This window comes from Mesoplodon mirus, assembly GCF_964341445.2.
Source record: "Mesoplodon mirus genome assembly, chromosome: 5".
In the NCBI taxonomy this organism is placed as follows: Eukaryota; Metazoa; Chordata; class Mammalia; order Artiodactyla; family Ziphiidae; genus Mesoplodon; species Mesoplodon mirus.
Window position 1 is genome coordinate 45,625,408 of NC_138980.1, and position 19,847 is coordinate 45,645,254.

Below are 19,847 nucleotides of genomic sequence, written 5' to 3' on the forward strand. Positions count from 1 at the left end.
CGCAGACGGCCCTGGTGGGCGATCGTGAGGCGCTGGAGGACGTTCCCCGCGGCCGGAGCCATGGAGATGCCGCTGCCGCCCGATGGTGAGGCCCAGCCCGGGCTCGGGGGCCGTTTCTCTCTCCCCGGAATCCCCTGTTGACCCGCCCCGCCTTCCGGGGTCCCCGGGCCTAGGAGGGGGCGGGGCTCGGCCTCCCGGGTTCGCCTGCGGCCTCTCCCGCGGATCCCCGCATTCCTGGAGCGCTTCTGGCCCCTATCGGGACCCGTACAAGGGCGGCTTCTCCTGGGCCCACCCCTAGGGACCCCGGCCCCGCGGACGCGGGCTAGGAAGCCAGGGCCCCCGGATTTGGGCGGTCCTCGCTGACGCCCCGCGTGGCCTTTTCTCCGTCTTCCAGACCAGGAACTCCGAAATGTCATCGACAAGCTGGCCCAGTTCGTGGCCCGGAACGGGCCCGAGTTTGAAAAGATGACGATGGAGAAGCAGAAGGACAACCCGAAATTCTCGTTTCTGTTCGGAGGCGAGTTCTACAGTTACTACAAGTGCAAGTTGGCTCTAGAGCAGCAGCAGCGTGAGTCCTCTCCAGCTCTCAGGCCGCCCCCTCGAGCGAATCCTTTCTCTGGTTCCATTTCGGGCTCTGCCACAAAACGCCTTCTTTTGGGTCGCATGCTATTTCTCTGTGAAAATGGGTTAGTTCGGCCTTCACGATTCCTTCGGCTGTTCCCACAGCCCTGCGGCTGCAGGGTCCGAGTGTCATGGAGAGCGAGGTTATCGATTTTCCTTCTGGGCTCCGGATCAGGGATTGCTGTTGTTTTGCAAACATGATGACTGAGATCAGCGAGTAGAGTGACTGCTTCAGTGTTTTCCAGGGAGGAAGTGATAGAAGCCGGACTGGGTGGGACCCTCCTGGCAGGTACCGTCCAGCCCCCTTTGCGGGCTCTCTGTGGGTCCAGCAAGGTTTTTGTGCATTTCAGATGGTTGCAGTCCAGATCAAAACGAATTGTCCTGTGGGCTTTAGTTCTTTGCAGCTCTTTATGTTCACTGGTTTGGGCTTCAAGGTTCCGGCTTGAAATTAAGAGAATTTAAGATGAGGTCAGTTATCCTAGCTGGTCTTTGAATAACAGGTAAATAGTCATCAGATAAATAGTCTCTGAGTTCACATCTGTATTGTTCAGTAGCAAATCCCTAGCTTCTAGAAAACGTTGTGTTTCAGATTGCCAAGTAGGTGGACATTGAAAGGTGAATGCTCCCTGGACTACAAGCTCCCTGAGGCCAACCAGACCTTGTTTGGGTCAGTGTTGTGCCTAATAGGTAGCAGGTAGTAGGTGATCGATAGTTTGTAAGATATAGCAAAGGCACAGTGGCTTGAACAAGCACAGTGTGTTTTGAGAGCCGGGGGAGGAATCATAAGAGGCCTAGCATGGCTGGAGTGTAGATGTGTGTAGACGGGGCAGGGGGTTGATCTGGAGTGGGAAAGTTTCCAGGGGAAAGTTTGGGTTTTCTTCCTTAATCCAGGGGTTCTTCTGGTGCCTGTTTAAGGTTTGAGATGAGGGTGGGGAAGATCTGTTGCCAGAAATGGTAGGCAAAATGTACCCATTTATGTGTTTCTGGAGCAACCGTTCCTTAGCCCCAGCACGTCAACTTTAAAACCTCTGCTGTGGGCACCCCTGGTGGCGTAGTGGTTGAGAGTCCGCCTGCCAATGCAGGGGACACGGGTTTGTGCCCCGGTCCGGGAGGATCCCGCATGCCGTGGAGCGGCTGGGCCCGTGGGCCATGGCCGCTGGGCCTGCGCGTCCGGAGCCTGGGCTCCGCAACGGGAGAGGCCACAACAGTGAGAGGCCCGCGTACCGCAAAAAAAAAAACAAAAACAAAAAAACCCCTCTGCTGTAGGCAGTGGGAAGCCACAAGGGAGGTTGAAACAAGCGAGAGGTGGGTCGGGTTTGTGTGGCCTGTGTGGAGAACAGGCTGGAAGGAGCGTGAGTGGAGGCTGGGATGGCAGTTGGTGGTAAAGTCTGAATTGAGTCGGTGAGTTGAGTAAAGGGAGTGGGCTTGGGGTTAAGGGGTAGAATCTGTGAACTGAAGCGCCAGTTGGATATTGATGCGGGTGGCATAACTGGGCAGGGGAGGATGGTGTTTGGGTTCAAGTGATCACGAGGTGAGAGCTGCTTCCCCTGCGAGGGGAGCCCACTGCCACCCTGAAAGTCAGAAATCGGGGGCTGCTTGGGACTTGGTGCCATATTGGGGGAAGTTGGGGTGTTTCTAGCAGGGGGAGATCGGGACTCAGGAAATGCTTTCTGCAGGTAAGAATATCTCCGTTGCCATTAAAGTCTGTGTCAGAATTAGACACACGGAAACTGAGGAGCCAGGAGTGTTGGGATGGAGGCACGAGCCTTAGGAGGGGCTGGGAGGAGCGGGGCAAAAGCTCAGGGTGCCTGAAGCCCAGAGAAGGAGGGATTCTTGGAGTGGCCAGAAGTGAGGGTGCACAGCAGGGAGGGCTGGCTTACCAAGGACTTAGGAATTCTGGAAGCTTTGGGGAAGCTCTAGAAGGGTTTCAGGACTGTGTTCTGGAGCAGGGCTAGGCACTCTGTAGCCAACCCTTCACCCTGGTGGTTTGAGAAGACTGAGTCCTGGGACCGCTTGAGGTTGGCGCCTCACAGACTCTGGTGAAGGACTGTTTTTTGTTTTTTTTTTTCTGATCTGTTGCAAAAAGTACAGTTTGTCAAAGTACAGTAAAAATGTGAACAATGATGGGAGTTCCCTGGCGGTCCAGTGGTTAGGACTTGGCGCTTTCACTGCCGGGGCCCAGGTTCGATCCCTGCTCGGGGAGCTAAGATCCCGAAAGTCACGTGGCACGACCAAGAAAAGAAAAAAATGGGGGGAAAAACGTGCATCATGAAACATCAAATTGCTGTAAAAGTGCCAAAACACTCCCTCGCCATTTCTGTGGTTGTCTGGTCTTGGCGTCACCCGGGGCTGGCCCTTGGACCACACTTTGAGCAGCGGCACTACAGCCACAGAGTAGAGAAGGGGAGGGGAGGCAGGACTGGATGCAGGGAAACCAGTTCCCAGGTTGACGCAGGTGACAGCAGAGTCATGACGGAGATGGCAGGACACAGATAGATTGGCATGTGATCTAGGAGGGTGACTTGACTGTGTGGGGCAGCTTGTTAGTGTGAAGTGCAAGGGAGAGAAAGGTGCATGAACATTCTCACTTCTGGCTCGGGCATGTGGGCGTAGCTGTGCCAGCCACGGATCAGAAGGGGGAGCTTTGCAGGGGGTGGAACATAGGGTGAGAGGAAACCCATGCGTGTTTGAGGTGCCTGTGGAAAGCAGTGGCTATTTGGTCTGTAGTTAGACCCAAAGCCTGAGGAATCCAGGATGGCAATGATAGATTTAGGGGTAGTAGAGTGCACTTTGTAACTGCAGCCACAGGAAGATGTCATGTTCCCGTGGGGACTTGCTCAGAGGAGGGGGCTTAATTCTCAGACCGGGCATCTCGGTATGTGGGGGTCGGATAGAGGAAGAAGGGGCCAAGGGGATGGCCACACAGACCACGTGAGACAAGGAGCTGAGACGGGGCCATCAGGCTGAGTGGGGATGACCGCAGTGGCTTTGGAGGTGGGGTGGGTGGGCGGAGCCAGACCTCCGTGGGTTGAGATAAAGGGGAGATGAAGAGTTGAAGATGAATCTTGGCTGTAAAATTGTTGAGAGCGGGGCATGGATGAAGAGGGAGCTTTTGAAGATCGAAGACTCGGGTGTGTTTAGATGTTGCTGGGGCAGAGTCAGTAAAGAGAGAAAACGAAGGAAGGAGAGCGAGAGGACACATTTCCTGAAGCAGCGTCCCTGGGAGGGTGGGATCCAGAGCGCAAGTCAGGGGGTGGGGGTGGTCCCATAAGGTGCCTTTGGTGAAGGCCTACCTCAGACCTAAGCAGTGGTGGGCCCTGGATGACACCCTGCACCCCACCGTCCTTTCTATGGCTTTGTCCAAAGGCTGGGCCCCCTTAGAGTGGGACTCAGAAGGGCTCCAGCAGAGCGTGGTCACGCTCAGACCAGCCGAGGCCCAAATGCAGAGGGGGAGGCCATCTTGTCCAGGGACCCTTCCCCCAAGTCCTCCCCTCCCATCTCATCTGGCGAGGTTTGGGGCCTGCACCTGCCCAATGCAGTCTCCTGCTAGCAGGATAGGGCATCCCACGTCGCCTCCATATGGATTGACCCTTGAATGCAGAGGAATAGAGCCAGTGGAAGGAAGGCAAAGGGTGGGGTGTAGGGAGGCCACAGCACGTGTTGGTGCTGCTGTGCTCCTGCCGTAGGGCTGCAGACGCGTGGGTTTGCTGGTCGCCATCCAGAGGTCCGGTGGCTTTGCTGTCTTGAAAGGGAAGAGTAGACTGCGGGACAGCAGACGTTAGAAATAGCTGCTGAGGTTGCTGGGGGTTGAGAGACTCCCTCGGGGAGGGGCTGTTTCTTCAGGCCCAGGCGAGGTGTGGAGAATGTGGAGGGGGTGAAGCTCAGGCTTCCTCTAGGCCGACGGACAGTGGGCAAGGCTGGACGGTGTTGGCTAGCGAGTGGTGAGATGACGGTTCCAAAGGTCTCTGAGGAGAGGATGAGCGGGAAGGCAGAAGGGGTCTGGGGCTAGGCCCCATGGTACAGGGCACGCATGGCTGCGGCACGTCGCAGGGGTCCTCTTCTGGGTGGTGAGTATAGGGAAGGGAGCCCCCGGGGCTCAGAGCTGCCCAAGAGGCGGCCAAGGGGATACCTGGACCCCAGCCACCTCCTCACAGGGGCCACCTCTCCTCCTCTCCTGCCAGTCATCTGCAAGCAGCAGGCCCCAGAGCTGGAAGCGGCCACGGCCCTGCCACCGCTGCCACAGCCCCCGCTGGCCCCTGCTGCGCCCATCCCGCCAGCCCAGGGCACCCCATCCATGGACGAGCTCATCCAGCAGAGCCAGTGGAACCTGCAGCAGCAAGAGCAGCACCTGCTGGCCCTCAGACAGGTACGGGCCGGCTCCTCCCCCTCCCCTCCCCTGTTGACCTGAGGTGGGTACCCAGAGCTCACCCTCTGTGCCTCAGTTTTTGTATCTGTACATTGACGTTAATATTCGGTGTCAGTGCTGAGGACGGGGATGTCCCGTTGCCCGGGGCTCAGTGCCTGACAGTCATTATCCCTCCAGTGCTGCCACCACCCATGTTCTGTTTAGCTTGACCCCTATGCTGGACACGGAGGTTGCTTCTCATCCCAGTGAGGTCACTGCACGAGCTTTGATACCCACACACCCGTTGTGCTGGAGTGGATGCGACAAGTGAGACTGTACATTGGAAACTGTGTGACAGAGAATCCAGGTGGCCTCTGGTGCCACTGGCACCAGCTCCTGCTAGTTAGGTCACCCCAAGCTGTTGAGGGGAAGGACCCTTTTGTCCCAATCCATCACAGTCTGGTACTTTGGCCAAATACAATAGGATAAGTTGCCAGAAACACAAGATGGATGAAAAGATATCTGAAACACCAGCCCCAGTTTTAGTATTGGAGTCAAGACGTAAGTTACGGTTGTATTATTGAAAACAAAACACTCCAGAATGCATACCCTCAGTTTCCATACGGAGCTTGTCACAGACTGGGCAGTCTGGCTACAGCCAGCCCTGGGCTGACTGCCTGTCGCCCCAGCAGCACCAGGTCTCAGCCATATCTCAGTTTGCCAACCTAACGGGCAGAAGTCTGGCGTCATGTTTTAATTTCGGACTCCCTTGTTGCTAGTGAGGTTGCCCTGCTTTTTTTTGACTGGTGACTGTTTATGTTTGTCCTCTCCATACCGTGTTCACACCTGCCACTCATTTTTCTTTCTTTTTTTGGTGAATTGATGTGCAGAGATTCCTTGTTCCTCTGGGTCTTAATCTTTCTGTCTGTCATCTCCGGGTAGACATTGTCTCCCCCTGAATCTTGTCTGGCTTTATCCTCTGCCTGTTACAGCCGTGACTTACAGATGCGTGTCTCAGGCTTCGGGCGTGAGTGTTGGGGGCAGGGCACTGATAGGCCAGCCTGGCTGGGCCTGGACCAAGGTCCCTCCTCATGCAGTCTCGGTCCCACTTGGCCTTCTAGGAGCAGGTGACAGCAGCCGTGGCCCACGCGGTGGAACAGCAGATGCAGAAGCTCCTGGAGGAGACCCAGCTGGACATGAACGAGTTTGACAACCTGTTGCAGCCCATCATCGACACCTGCACCAAAGATGCCATCTCGGTGAGGGCGGGGTGGGGCTGGGGGCGTGCTCCCAGAACCTGGTGCTCCTGACTAGGTGGGAGCTCCTGCAGCCAGTCTGGGCCAGGGCTGCTCTAGGGGCACCCCGTCTCCGCATCCCTTTCCCGCATGAGCACTTCCGTGGGCTCCCCCACCAAGAAACATGGAAGGCAGGCAGAGGCCGTCCGACATTCCCGGGCGTCTGTACACACTTTGGCCTGGGGAAGGCCAGCCCCACTCACCCACCACCCTGGCTGTTGCAGGCTGGGAAGAACTGGATGTTCAGCAATGCCAAGTCCCCACCGCACTGCGAGCTGATGGCGGGCCACCTCCGGAACCGCATCACAGCCGACGGGGCGCACTTTGAGCTGCGGCTGCACCTCATCTACTTGATCAATGATGTCCTGCACCACTGGTGAGGGCCCTGCCAGCTCCGCCTTCCCTCCTGCTCCTCCTCCCTCTCCCGGCCGATGCTCTGCGCTCCGGAGCCTGGCCTGTCCTGGGACTGGGAACCACTCTTCCGAAGACCCAGGGGGAGGGTTGGTCTGAGCCACAAGGCCTCCATCGGGAGGACAGCCACCCGCACCCCCCACCACCTCAGCCCCTACCCCAGATCCCTCACCCCGCCTGGAGCCGCTGTCCCCTCACTCCTTGCTCTCAGGGTAGTTCCTGGGTGTTTTTCTGTGTCTCTGTCAGCTGCCAGCTCCCTTTCACTGACCTACGCACACCCCAGTCACCTGACTCTGCCCTGCTTCAGGAATCTTCCCATAGGGTGCCCTTGGCTAACGCTCTGCCCCCCCCACCCCCCCAGCCCTCCTAAGGCCAGGCTGGTGTTTACTTCCACACGGCCTCTTTGGTGCCTTTTGACAGAGGTTCAGTCGAGAAACCAGATGCCTAGGCCAGAGACGGGGGAAGCTCACGGTGCTAGTAAGACTAGCCTGTAGCTGTGAAGACTGGCTGCCACACTTGTCTTTGAACTTGGCTGGCTGGGGGACAGCTCCTGTGAGGGCAGCAGACTCAGACCCAGGTCTTGCCCCTTCTGCCCACGTGCAGCCGGGCCGTGCCCCTCCCCGCTTCTTGTGCCATGTGGGCGGTTCCGGTGTCACTCCGCGCTCCCTACATCACCTTCCCCTGTTTGTCTGCCATTGGGAAATAAGTAGCTGTTCGGAACCTTGTCTGCCTCCTGCTCCACCAGCTGCTCCGCTGACTCAGGGCAGATCTGCAGAGACAGCCCTGTTTTTGGCACTTCTCCAGCCACCCGCTTCCTGAGCCTCACTGTCTGGAAGCCCAGTGCGGCTCGCCCTGTTCTCCTGCCTGGGCTGCCCTCCCTCCCCCAACCTGGCTTCCCGGCCCCGGGCACTTGCTGCTCTCTCTGAGCTCCCTCTGGTGAGCTCGCCTCTGAGAGGGGTTCTAGCTGCCCACCTTCTTCCCCGGGCTCTGCCACCTCTTTGCACAGCTGCGGGCCCTCCACGCTCATTTATGCGGCGTGCCCCCTGAAAGGCCGCCTCACCCTGTCAGGCCTCAGGCTCCTAGGCATCTGGCAGCCCGCACACTCCCTCTGCCTCGTGGAAGGTGGGGTCCCAGCCCAGGTTTCCTCGTGCCTAGGGGGTGACAGTGCTGAGCGAGGCTGCGTGGACAAGGCCCTGTACCCACAGCAACCCGAGCTCAGCCTTTGTGGGCAGCTGGGGCTCTCACAGGCCTATGTCTGTCCATCCTCATGCCACCCTGGGAGAGAAGAGTTATCTTACTGATAAGGGGACCAGGGTGAGAGGGCTTGCTCTGAAAATCCCCAGGCTGTGTTCTTTTCCTCCTCCCACTGCCGTCCATCCATCTTGTGGGGAGCCCAGCCCTTGTCCCAGCCGGGTTGGGGGCCCGTGTCCCAAGAAGGCAGAGGGTGCTGTGACTGGAGCCGCGATGGTAACGGGCGCGTGGCCGGGTCCCGCCCCAGGGCCCTGACGCGCGGAAGGTCTCTCCCTCACAGCCAGCGCAAGCAGGCCCGGGAGCTGCTGGCCGCCCTGCAGAAGGTCGTGGTGCCCATCTACTGTACCAGCTTCTTGGCTGTGGAGGAGGACAAGCAGCAGAAAATTGCCCGGGTATGAGGGGCAGCCAGCGGGGTGGGGGACGGGGGGGAGATGAGCAGGGGCTGCGGGGGTAGCGCTCGTTTTCCCCCTGACATGGTCTTTCCCTCCCCCCCAACGTCCAGCTCCTGCAGCTCTGGGAGAAGAACGGCTACTTTGACGACTCCATCATCCAGCAGTTACAGAGCCCGGCCCTGGGGCTCGGCCAGTACCAGGTGTGTGCTGCTCCCTGAAGTTGGGGGCTGGGCACCACCAGTAGGGTGGTGACCTCAGAGTCCTGGTGGCATTTTCCCAACTGGACTCCCCGGCGTGCCCCTGGGATGGTGGTGAGTGGTGGGAGGCAGAGTCTGAGGAGCAGTTTCGGGGGCCCCCACCCCGTCCACAGCAGCCAGTGAGCCTTCCCAGGCAAGCCCGCCAGACTTTTCCTGGTGCGCTTGTGACCAGGTTACCTGCTTTAGGCTCTGCTCTGCCTTTGGCCCATTTGCTCTGGTCCTCCAGGTGTGATGGGAGCATGAGGAAACCCTGGCATAGTCTAGGCTGCCACAGTCATCGTGTTGTGCACGGTGTCCCGTGTGCACGTCTGCTTCTCTCTGAGGGGGAATCTACTCAGAGGTCAGGGTCGCAGAGCAGGGAGAGGAGGGTCGGATCTCCTTGGTCACCTCTCCTGTGGTGCCGGCATTGCTACCCCATCTACAGCTGCTTGGGTGAAAGGCACAGTTCACACCCCCTTTTCCCAGGCCGGAAGGTGTCGTCTTCCTGCACAGGTCTGGTTGAATGTGAGAAGCTATATGTTGACCGTTTCCTCTGTGATGCTCTTGACTGCCACCCTCCCTACAGGGGAGAAGCTTTCATGCTCAGAAAGACAAATGAGGAAAGTACATTTCAGACTTTTTCTCTAAGTTTTACTCCCTTTTTTTAATTGATAAATAAAAATGGGCTCATACCACCATACCACAGTGATATTCACCGCTTTTCTCCTATTGAGTTGGCGGTAGCAGCTCATGGTTACTGAGTCACCCTAGTTCCTTTCACTGCATTTTCCCCGAGTCCTCAGAGGTAGGTCCCGTTATTGTCCAATTTTACAGGTGAGGAAGTTGAGGCTCCGGGGAGGTTGTGACTTGCTCAAAGCCATACAGTGAGTAAGAAGTACCGCCTGTGAGCATGTCCTAGGACGTTTGTCAGTGGTGGGATTTTAATGTCTGTGTGGCACTCCAGGGCACGGCTGTCCTTGCTTATTCCCATTGTTAGGGAATTCTAAACTGCCCAGCACCAAACGTCACCAAGTCTGGCTAGACTGAGATGCTCTGTGGTTGTCAAGCTCAAGTTGATTGTTTTACGTGACAATCGCCTGCTTGCCCTGGGTCCCTGGGCCTTGCTGCCCGCAGCATCACCCCAACCTTCTGGGTGCTCCCCAGGCATTTGTCCCCGTGCTGCTCCAGAGGGTCTCGGACCTTGAGTCTCACGTCCTGAGTGCCAGCTGCCCTGCTCTCCACCAGGCAACCCTCATCAATGAGTACTCCTCGGTGGTTCAGCCGGTGCAGCTGGCCTTCCAGCAGCAGATCCAGACCCTCAAGACACAGCACGAGGAGTTTGTCAACAGCCTGGCCCAGCAGCAGCAGCAGCAGCAGCCGCAGCCGCAGATCCAGATGCCACAAATGGAAGCTGAAGTCAAGGCCACTCCGCCGCCGCCTGCGCCGCCCCCCGCCCCCACGCCTGCCCCGGCCATCCCGCCAACCACCCAGCCTGGTACGTGGCTCCCTCAGCACCTGCCCCCAGGAGGCAGCCTTCAGAAAGCAGTCTCCTCCCCCGGGAAGGGGTCTGGTTCTGTAGTCTCAGGCCCAATCTGAGGAGCAGATTCTAATCTATTTACAAGCACCAGACAGGTAATTTCACAGGTAAGTGTAACCACGCCCTTACAACTGAGACAGTTCTGTACAAACCATCCCAGAGAATGGAGAGGAAAGCTCTCCAAGTCATTTTTCGAGGCTAGGATAACTAATATCAGATGGACATGGACAGGGAAAGAAAGAAAAATGTAACGCAGTGTCACTTCTGAACAAAGATGAAGAAATAGTAAATATTGGGTGGGCCAAAAGGTTTGTTCGGTTTTTTCCATAAGATGGCTCTAATAGCACTTAGTTGTCTTTAACTTCATTCAAAACAATTTTGTTAGATTGTATGTGACAGCTGTCATATCAACGTGCATTTAAAAAAAGACATCAAAATTGGTGAATTTTTGTGTAGCCAGTTTAATACTGAAGATAGAAAACAAAAAGCAACATTTTCAACATACTACAGTTTATCATTTCAAGAAAGGTAAAAACACAACCGAAGTGCAAAAAAAGATTTGTGCAGTGTATAGAGAAGGTGCTGTGACTGATCAAAACCTGTCAAAGGTGGTTTGCGAAATTTCATGCTGGAGATAATCTCGCTGGACGGTGCTCCACCATTGGGTAGACCAGTTGAAGTTGATAAAGATCAGATTAAGACATTAATTGAGAACAATCAACGTTATATCACACGGGAGATAGCCAGCATACTCAGAATATCCAAATCAAGCGTTGAAAATCATTTGCACGAGCTTGGTTATGTTAATCACTTTGATGTTTGGGTTCCACATAAGTGAAAAAACCTTCTTGACCGTATTTCCGCATGCGATTCTCTACTTAAACATAATGAAAACGTTCCGTTTTTAAAACAAATTGTGATGGGCGATGAAAAGTAGATACTGTACAATAGTGTGGAAAGGAAGAGATCGTGGGGCAAGTGAAATGAACCACCACCAACCACACCAAAGGCTGGCCTTCATTCAAAGAAGGTGACGTTGTGTATATGGTGGGATTGGAAGGGAGTCCTCTGTTATGAGCTTCTTCGGAAAACCAAACGATTAATTCCAACAAGTACTGCTCCCAATTAGACCAAATGAAAGCAGCACTCGACGAAAGCGTCCAGAGTTAGTCAACAGAAAATGCATGATCTTCCATCAGGATAACGCAAGGCTGCATGCTTCTTTGATGACCAGGCAAAAACTGTTTCAGGTTGGCTGGGAAGTTCTGATTCATCTGCCGTATTCACCAGACGTTGCACCTTTGGATTTCTATTTATTTCGGTCTTTACAAAATTCTCTTAATGGAAAAATTTTCAATTCCCTGGAACACTGTAAAAGGCACCTGGAACAGTCCTTTGCTCAAAAAGATAAAAAGTTTTGGGAAGATGGAATTATGAAGTTGCCTGAAAAATGGCAGGAGGTAGGAGAACAAAAGGGTGAATACATTGTTCAGTAAAGTTCTTGGGGCTTCCCTGGTGGCACAGTGGTTGAGAGTCTGCCTGCCGATGCAGGGGACACGGGTTCGAGCCCTGGTCTGGGAGGATCCCACATGCCGCGGAGCAGCTGGGCCCGCGAGCCACAACTACTGAGCCTGCGCGTCTGGAGCCTGTGCTCCGCGACAGTGAGAGGCCTGCACACCGCGATGAAGAGTGGCCCCCACTCGCCGCAACTAGAGAAAGCCCTCGCACAGAAACGAAGACCCAACACCGCCGAAAATAAATTAATTAATTAATTTAAAAAAAATAAAGTTCTTGGTGAAAATGAAAAACGTGTCTTTTATTTTTACTTAAAAACTGAAGGCATTTTTTGGCCAACCCAGTGAAGTCTTAGCAGGTGAAATCTAGCAAAGTATTTAAAAGATATGTCATGACCAAATAGGATATGTCTCAGGAATATATAAGGATGGTTTAATACCAGAAAATCTAACAGATCAGATGGGAAGAAATCTTTCAACTAGATGCAAAAAGGGTACTTAATAAAGTGATGATGGGGGCTTCCCTGGTGGCGCAGTGGTTAAGAATCCACCTGCCAATGCAGGGCACACAGGTTCGAGCCCTGGTCTGGGAAGATCCCACATGCCGTGTAGCAACTAAGCCTGTGCACCACAACTGCTGAGCCTGTGCTCTAGAGCCTGCAAGCCACAACTACTGAACCCGTGTGCCACAACTGCTGAACCCGTGTGCCACAACTACTGAAGCCCGTGCGCCTAGAGCCTGTGCTCCATGACAAGAGAAGCCACCGCAATGAGAAGCCCGCGCACCGCAACGAAGAGTAGCCCCCGCTCGCTGCAACTAGAGAAAGCCTGCGCGCAGCAACAAAGACCCGATGCAACCAAAAATTAAATAAAATTTTTAATTGATAAAAATTCTTGGGCAAAGTAAAATCAATATGGCTTATCGATCAATAAGTAGGATACTTATTATAAAGCGTTCAAAGGAGAGAGGGGCATATCCTGGCCAAGGTCAGGCCTCTCTTCATGTTGCCTTCCTGGAGGCAATGGCAGTTTTCAGTGGGATCAAGAAGCAAGGGTTTACTGGGCAGTAAGCCCAGCCTGGGTTGGCCCTGGGTGCTTGCTCAAGATCATTTCGGTTGGGGCCTCCTGCTGCCACCTTCTCTGAGTGCTTTTTTGCCTGGTTCTAGATGACAACAAGCCTCCCATCCAGATACCCGGCTCTTCCGAGTACGACGCCTCAGGAGGGGTCCAGGACCCTGCTGCCACCGGCCCCCGGGGCCCTGGGCCCCATGACCAGATCCCACCTAACAAGCCCCCGTGGTTTGACCAGCCTCACCCCGTTGCTCCTTGGGGCCAACAGCAGGTATCTCTTAGAACTTGTTGCAGGGGCATGTGGGGCACACTTGGGTTCAGCTGGACGGCAGGCAGGTGGGTGATGACCGCTATGCGGGTTGATGGGCTTTTAGCGGCTCCCTGGGCAACGAGGTTCTGCAGCAGGGCCTGGGGTTTGGGGGGGTGTCAAGAAGGTGATAGTCTTCCCGAAGTATGGGGACTGAGCTGGGAAGAAAGTTGGGCCTTTACATCCTTCCCGGGAGCTTTGGTTACCTGGGCTTCTCTGTAACACAGGTCCCCATTTTCCTGTGAATGCTGAAAAGTTTCACACCATGAAGTACAGCAAGGCAATTTGTTTCCTTCCCTTTTTAACTTGTTTGCCCAGCAGTGTCAACATCTCATCACCCTAGAAAGAACATGGTGCTTTCATAAGGAAAGGAAAGGTCAGAAATACCAGGCTAGCAGCATTTTGTGGGACTGGGATGCTGGTCCATTCTTCCCTCCCTCCAGGTTCGTTGGAGTCAGAAACTTCTAGGCCAGGGCAGGGGTCATTCTCATCCAGCATAACATGACTGGGAAACACCCCGCAGCTTGCTCTCTGGCCACTGGATCTGGTTAGAGCAATCCGGTCTAGCTCTGGGTGTCCACTTGCCTCTGGACCAGGCATGGTGGACGTGGCCCTCCCTGGTTGACCCTGTGTGGAGGGGGCATAAGGGAGACAGTTCTGGGCTGACAAGTGCAGGGTCATGGCTGTGAGTACCCCCAGCCCACCCTCAGCTTCCGGACAAGAGATTTAACATCACAAAAGACGGGGCATCCCCACAAAGACAGCTCCCGCCTCTGGGTGCCTAGTGTGAGCCCTGCAGTGTTGGGTGCCCTCTGATGCGGGGGCACTTCCCCCCTTTTGTTGGAGTGGAAACAGATGCCCCTAGTGTCTCCCGGCTGTCTTTTTGGGGACCGGCAGGTTAGGCTCACAACAGTGGGGCTCCCTCACTGAAGGCCAGCAGTGCACCCACAGTCCACAATAGGAAACCACAGCCTGGCCTGCCCACGTGGTGTTTACATATTGAAATAGTTGCCATATTGAAAATCTGGCTTCTTGGCTTCTCCCGAAAACCTGAGGGTGTGGCGGCCGGGGCCGGCCTCCCTGTGCTTGTGGTCAGCGGAGCCACCCAGCCCTGACCCTAGAGGTGGCCCTCTGGGCAGCCTCACCCAGGCACAGGCCACCCTGGCCCTGAGTTTGGGTTGCAGTCCTGGCTCTTTAAGTCTTCAAAGCAGCAGCTGGGCAAGCTCCAGAGTTTATGGTCTTCAACTTACAGAAAGCCATTTCCTGGTAACACAGCAGACTCTGAGATAAGGATGTAAGAGGGCAGGTGACCCCAGGAGGCAGCGTAGGGGAGAGAAGTGACAGGGAAGGGAAAACAGGCAGGGACGGGGTGTCGTCAGGGCGGGCTCTGCCATGGGCCCTGCGGCTCAGCCTCTGTACCCTGGGAGTGGTGGGGCCACACCCCTGCACTGTCCCACTGAGGGGCTCGTGGGCTGGTGTTCATCCCCCAGCTTCTGTCAGGCATGGGGTCGGGGTGCTCCCCAGCCCAGATGCAGGTGCAGCACTTGAGAGTCTGGGCCTGGGGGATGGGTGGGCACCACAGCATCCTCTGCACGCATCAGAGTGAAGGTGGCAGCGCCCAGCCAGGCTGTAGGCTGCAGCTCCAGGGGGTGCTGGGCTCGGGGCCGGGCCGCCTCCACCGCCGGAGACTGAGGTCAGCAGGTGCCTGCTGGGTGCCCCGCGTGCCCAATGCAGGCCGGGTCTCACTTCCGCTCTTTGCCTTGCAGCCTCCCGAGCAGCCCCCCTACCCACACCACCAGGGCGGGCCGCCCCACTGCCCGCCCTGGAACAACAGCCACGAGGGAATGTGGGGTGAGCAGCGTGGGGACCCCGGCTGGAATGGCCAACGCGACGCCCCCTGGAACAGTCAGCCCGACCCCAACTGGAACAACCAGTTCGAGGGCCCCTGGAACAGTCAGCACGAGCAGCCACCCTGGGGCGGGGGCCAGCGCGAGCCGCCCTTCCGCATGCAGCGGCCACCACACTTCCGCGGGCCCTTCCCGCCCCACCAGCAGCACCCGCAGTTCAGCCAGCCGCCACACCCACACAACTTCAACCGCTTCCCGCCCCGCTTCATGCAGGATGACTTCCCCCCTCGGCACCCCTTCGAGCGGCCGCCCTACCCTCACCGCTTTGACTACCCTCAGGGGGACTTCCAAGCCGGTGAGTGCAAGGTCGCCCTCGGGGGCACCGTCCTCGGGCCAGGGATCACGTCCCTCTCCTGCCCTGTGATCCCTGAGAAGGTCAGCTTACTTGCCGGCAGGGCCTGGAAGAGGTGCCTGACGGACCGGCCTTCTGAGCGGGCTGGTGGCACTGGTGGCAGTCCTGCTGTGTGGCCTGGTGTGCCCTAAGCCAGGGTGACAAGAGGAGGGTCATAGGGTGACAGAGGAGCCCAGCTCGGTCCCTCAGGGAGGTGGGGAGAGGAGGACAGACCAGTGACCCTAGTGTGGGCACTGCCAGACACCAGGCCAGCTGTTGAGGTGTGAGGCCCTGTATCTCACAAAAGAGGAAGGACGATGGGGTTCTGAAAGGAAAAGGAACTCCCTAGTCCCCACGGCGGGCAGACAGGCAGTGAGCGAGCCACTGAGTCCAGGCCCGGCAGTCCTTGTGCCATTCCCTGCTCCTTGTCTTGCTGTTTTCGTCAGGTGTTCTGTTTTCTTTTCGAAGAATCTTTAGTTTTCTCGATCTTGTGTTTTCTAAAAAATTTCATTTCAACTCTCCTACTCTTCAATCTTTATCCTCAAATCCATTCTTGACTGTAAATTGAGCTTGGAGACCAGTAGCAGGTTTCTTGCTTGTGTGAGTGTCTTGGGGCTGCTGTAACAAAGTACCATGGACTGGGTGCCTCCAACAACAGGCAATTCTTCTCTGGCAGTTAGTTCCGGAGGCTGGAGGTCCGAGATCAAGGTGTCAGTGGGGTTGGTTTCTACTGAGGGCTCTCCCCGTGGCTTGTAGATGGCTGTCCTCTCCCTGTGTCTTCCCATGGTCTTCTCTGTGTGTGTCTGTCTCTTAACCTCCTTTTCTTAGAAAGACATCAGTCAGTATTGGATCAGGGCCCACTCATAGGACCTCATCTAAAGTAGTCATCTCATTACAGGCTCCATTCCCAAATGCAGTCACATTCTGAGGTACTGGGGGTAAATTTGCAGGGGACACGGTTTGGCTCATAACATGGCTGCTTGAAGGTTATGTGATTTCCCTTGTGGTTCCTTCTTTCACCCATGAGGTCTGTCAGGTGCTGCTGTGGGTGCAGGACAGGCCACTCTGAGCCCCGGCTCCTCCCCCGTTGCTGTGTGGCCCGAAGCAGTGAATGAAGCAGCCGGAGGGTTGGTGCTGGGCAGGGCTGCCCAGGAAGTGGGTGTGGGCGTCCTTGCCCCACTCTGAGCCCCTTTCCACTGGCGCTTATTACCCTGGAGATCTCGACCGGGCTGTTGGCGTTGCCCAGCTCTCGACTTTGCGGCAGGCCTGAGTCAAGTTTCTCTTTTGCAGAGATGGGACCCCCTCACCACCATCCCGGCCACCGCATGCCTCACCCTGGGATCAACGAGCACCCGCCTTGGGGTGGGCCCCAGCACCCTGACTTCGGCCCTCCTCCCCACGGCTTCAACGGGCAGCCCCCTCATATGCGGCGACAGGGCCCTCCCCACATCAACCACGACGACCCCAGCCTGGTCCCCAACGTGCCCTACTTCGATCTCCCAGCCGGGCTGATGGCCCCCCTCGTGAAGGTAATGTTGCCGAGTTGAGTGCCAAGCTTAGCCTTGAATGCTCAGTCTCCACGTGGAAAGTTCACAGGTGGAACCCATTTCCTGATTGGCTACAAAACACTGCTTCCCAGGGCCCCCGCCCCTCTCGTTTCCCGCACCCCAGCGAGCCTGACCAGTAGTCAGAGAGGATGTGCCTGAGCCAGCAACACTGCCTCGCGTGCTCACGTGTGGCTGCGAGCAAGGCCCGTGTCCCCCACTGCTCCGTCCGAGCCTCCCTCCTGGGGCTGCAAGTTTGGTAGCTGCTCAGAGTGGGCTGGGCTGGGCGTGAGGTGCAGGTCCTCTTGGTCCTGGCCTTTGGAAGCCACCTTGCCCAGGGGCTGCTGACAGGGATTTCTCAGAAAAGGGGTGGTCTCCAGTCGAGCAAGGTGAGCAAGGCAGGAGAGGGGGTCAGGAGGGAGCCAGGGCTGGGGCTCAGGGCGCTCTGAGGGTCGTGCTGGCTGCACTGGTCGCTGCCGCTCCCCGGCCCCTCTGAGGCACTAGCAGGCTGGGAGCGGAGACACAGGTCACGGGGCAGGGGGGGGGCAAGGGGGGGCGGGGGGCCAGCGGGGCTGCCCTCGGGGCAGGAGCCTGGGCACAGGGCGGTGGTTGACAGGGGAGGGCATCTGGGATCCACGGCGTGTCGGTGAATTAACAGGGGTCGTTCCTTCACCTGAGCTTGGAGGCCACGTCTTCTCTGCATGTTTGTAGAGAGAGAATTCCGTAGCTGCTGTCGACTTCCATGGAGCCCTCAACCACCCCATTTAGGAATTGAAGTATGGGTGTGGCCAAACCCTCCAGGAGGGTGGGGTTTCCCAGGAAGGGTCAGATGAGGCACTCTGATGCGCAGGGCAACTGTGTCCTGCCCCCGGCTCTCCAGCTCCCCCAGCCCCCGCAGTTCCCTGGATGGGCTCCAGCAGGGAGCAGTGATGGCTGTGTTCTCTGCTGCAGCTGGAAGACCACGAATACAAGCCTTTGGATCCTAAAGACATCCGCCTCCCACCCCCCATGCCACCCAGTGAGAGGCTGCTGGCGGCCGTGGAGGCCTTTTACAGCCCTCCCTCACACGACAGACCCAGGAACAGGTACGGGACTGCGGGAGACCAGGAGCTAGGGCTGGTGATGGGAGGGGAGGCCCCTGTCCCCTCTCCTGGCCTGTCTTCCCCAGTTTGCTTCACAAGAAAGACCCCGAACAGTCACACCTTCCGCCCAGGGCGGTGTGAAGCCCAGGTGAGAAAATAGGGTTAGGAGATGCCATTTCTCCCCCAGCTTGTGTGATGTGTGCCACGCATAGAGTGGCCCTCGATAAAAGGCTTTTACCACGTTAGAGACATCAGAACAAGAGCTTACCTTGGGATCCCCTCCTCCAGCGGCCTCCTCGCTTCAGTTAAAATCGTCTCCTGCCCTGTTTGGGGCCACGGGCCTATCCGCCTACAAATCAAGAGTTCCTCGTCCCCAGTTACAATAACCCTGAGACCCTCTTCAACTATTTGGAGAAAGCCCAGCGTGGAAAGGCGTGGGAGCCATGAAGCGCTGGGAGCGCAGTCCAGCCTCTCCACCTCCCAGCAGGCGGCCTGGCCTCTGGGCCTGGTCTCTCCTCTGAGAAAGGGCAGCCCTGTGGCAATGACCACCCGAGTGCTTTCTGTGCTGGGCCTTGCTCAGCATCCTGAGTGAAAGAGGGAAGGCCTGTCGGGTAGGGCTTATTCCTGGTGACTTTTGCACAAGTTCCCTGTGGGAGGGAGGCTTGCGTTCATACAGGGGATGCCCATGTCTTACAGTGAAGGCTGGGAGCAGAACGGCCTCTATGAGTTCTTCCGAGCGAAAATGCGGGCCCGGCGGAGGAAAGGCCAGGAGAAGAGGAACAGGTAAGAGCGCCCACGCCCAGCCCGCCGCCTGTGTGGAGGTCAGGCCTCCGCAGTGCATCTCATCCTAGGTCAGCTGGGAGCATGCCGACAGGCGTGCTGTGGTGTCATGCCCGGCGCAGGCAGAGGGGGGTCAGTTCTGGCCTCTGCCTGGGTCATGGGTCTGGCACCCTATGATAAAGGTGCTGTGAGCCACCAGGAGCTGTTTCCCACAAGGCCGAAGTTAAAACACCAGTACAAGAGAGAAGCTTGCCATAGCCTGTATTCAGCCCTGATGTGAAAGGGCATGTCTGCACCTGGAGTGGGCACATCGGGGGTCTTTTAGAGTTGGGGGTTGGCGGGGGCTGGGCGCAGCCCATGGAGGGGCTCCGGCTCACCAGGTCTGTCCCCGCAGCGGACCCTCGAGGTCTCGGAGCAGATCCAAAAGCCGAGGGCGCTCTTCCTCCCGCTCCAACTCGAGGTCCTCCAAGTCTTCCGGCTCCTACTCAAGGTCAAGGTCTCGTTCCTGCTCCCGCTCCTACTCCCGCTCCAGATCCAGGTAGGCAGGGCCCCGCCTCTCGGGATGCAAGGCCTGAGGCTCTTCAGCAGCTGCACTGACCCGCCCCCTCTCCCCTGGCCCCGCAGGAGCCGCAGCCGATCCCGCTCCTCACAAAGCCGCTCCCGGACCCGCTCTCGCTCTCGGTCCAAGTCCTATTCCCCGGGAAGGAGACGTCGGTCGCGGTCCAGGAGCCCCACCCCGCCGTAAGATTTCTGTGTTAACTGTCAGAATGACCTCTGGTAGCGCTGGAACCCTCTGATGCTTTGCTGTGAATGTTGAAACGTGTTGTTAGAAGACGCGCTCGCGGTGGCCCGCGCCAAGGCGGCACCTTGGGGCCCCCGAGCACTAGCACAGTGACGGTGGCACCTCGTCTCACACCTCGCTGTTACCTCTGCAGTCACGTTGTAAAGCCTGAGGCAGTGGCTGCGCTCTGTATTTTCTAACCGTTTTTCGGGTCCAGTGTGGCCTGGCTGTGCCACTGAGTGTGAGGCAGGGGCCGCCGTCCTAGGGAACCCCCTTATCTGCCGGCGAAGAGGATAAAGAAGAAGGCTAGAGACACGAAATGTGTGTGTGTGTGTCCATCTCACGCTGGTGACCCTTCATATAAGCTACACGCTGTAATATTCTAAGTTTTCATTCCAATAAATGTATCCGCTCTTTTTTAAAAGACGTAACCTGTCTTAAT

The 19,847-nt window shown here is 56.9% G+C and overlaps 1 protein-coding gene across 4 annotated transcripts in view; it reads left to right on the plus strand.

Annotated features, from left to right (window-relative positions):
• Window positions 1-19,847, plus strand: part of CHERP (calcium homeostasis endoplasmic reticulum protein) — a 22,118-nt gene continuing 2,271 nt past the window's right edge. Inside the window, exons 1-15 of one of the 4 annotated variants that reach the window (XM_082621130.1) lie at window positions 1-85; window positions 395-568; window positions 4,803-4,987; window positions 6,088-6,225; window positions 6,486-6,637; window positions 8,171-8,315; window positions 8,426-8,515; window positions 9,716-10,046; window positions 12,769-12,944; window positions 14,747-15,182; window positions 16,509-16,747; window positions 17,714-17,847; window positions 18,541-18,627; window positions 19,019-19,162; window positions 19,249-19,365. In XM_082621130.1, the coding sequence (XP_082477256.1) occupies window positions 61-85; window positions 395-568; window positions 4,803-4,987; window positions 6,088-6,225; window positions 6,486-6,637; window positions 8,171-8,315; window positions 8,426-8,515; window positions 9,716-10,046; window positions 12,769-12,944; window positions 14,747-15,182; window positions 16,509-16,747; window positions 17,714-17,847; window positions 18,541-18,627; window positions 19,019-19,162; window positions 19,249-19,365 (2,573 nt within the window). In that variant the 5' untranslated portion in view covers window positions 1-60. The remainder of the gene's footprint in view (window positions 86-394; window positions 569-4,802; window positions 4,988-6,087; window positions 6,226-6,485; window positions 6,638-8,170; window positions 8,316-8,425; window positions 8,516-9,715; window positions 10,047-12,768; window positions 12,945-14,746; window positions 15,183-16,508; window positions 16,748-17,713; window positions 17,848-18,540; window positions 18,628-19,018; window positions 19,163-19,248; window positions 19,366-19,847) is intronic. The other 3 variants (XM_082621132.1, XM_082621131.1, XM_082621133.1) reach the window with 3 other exon arrangements.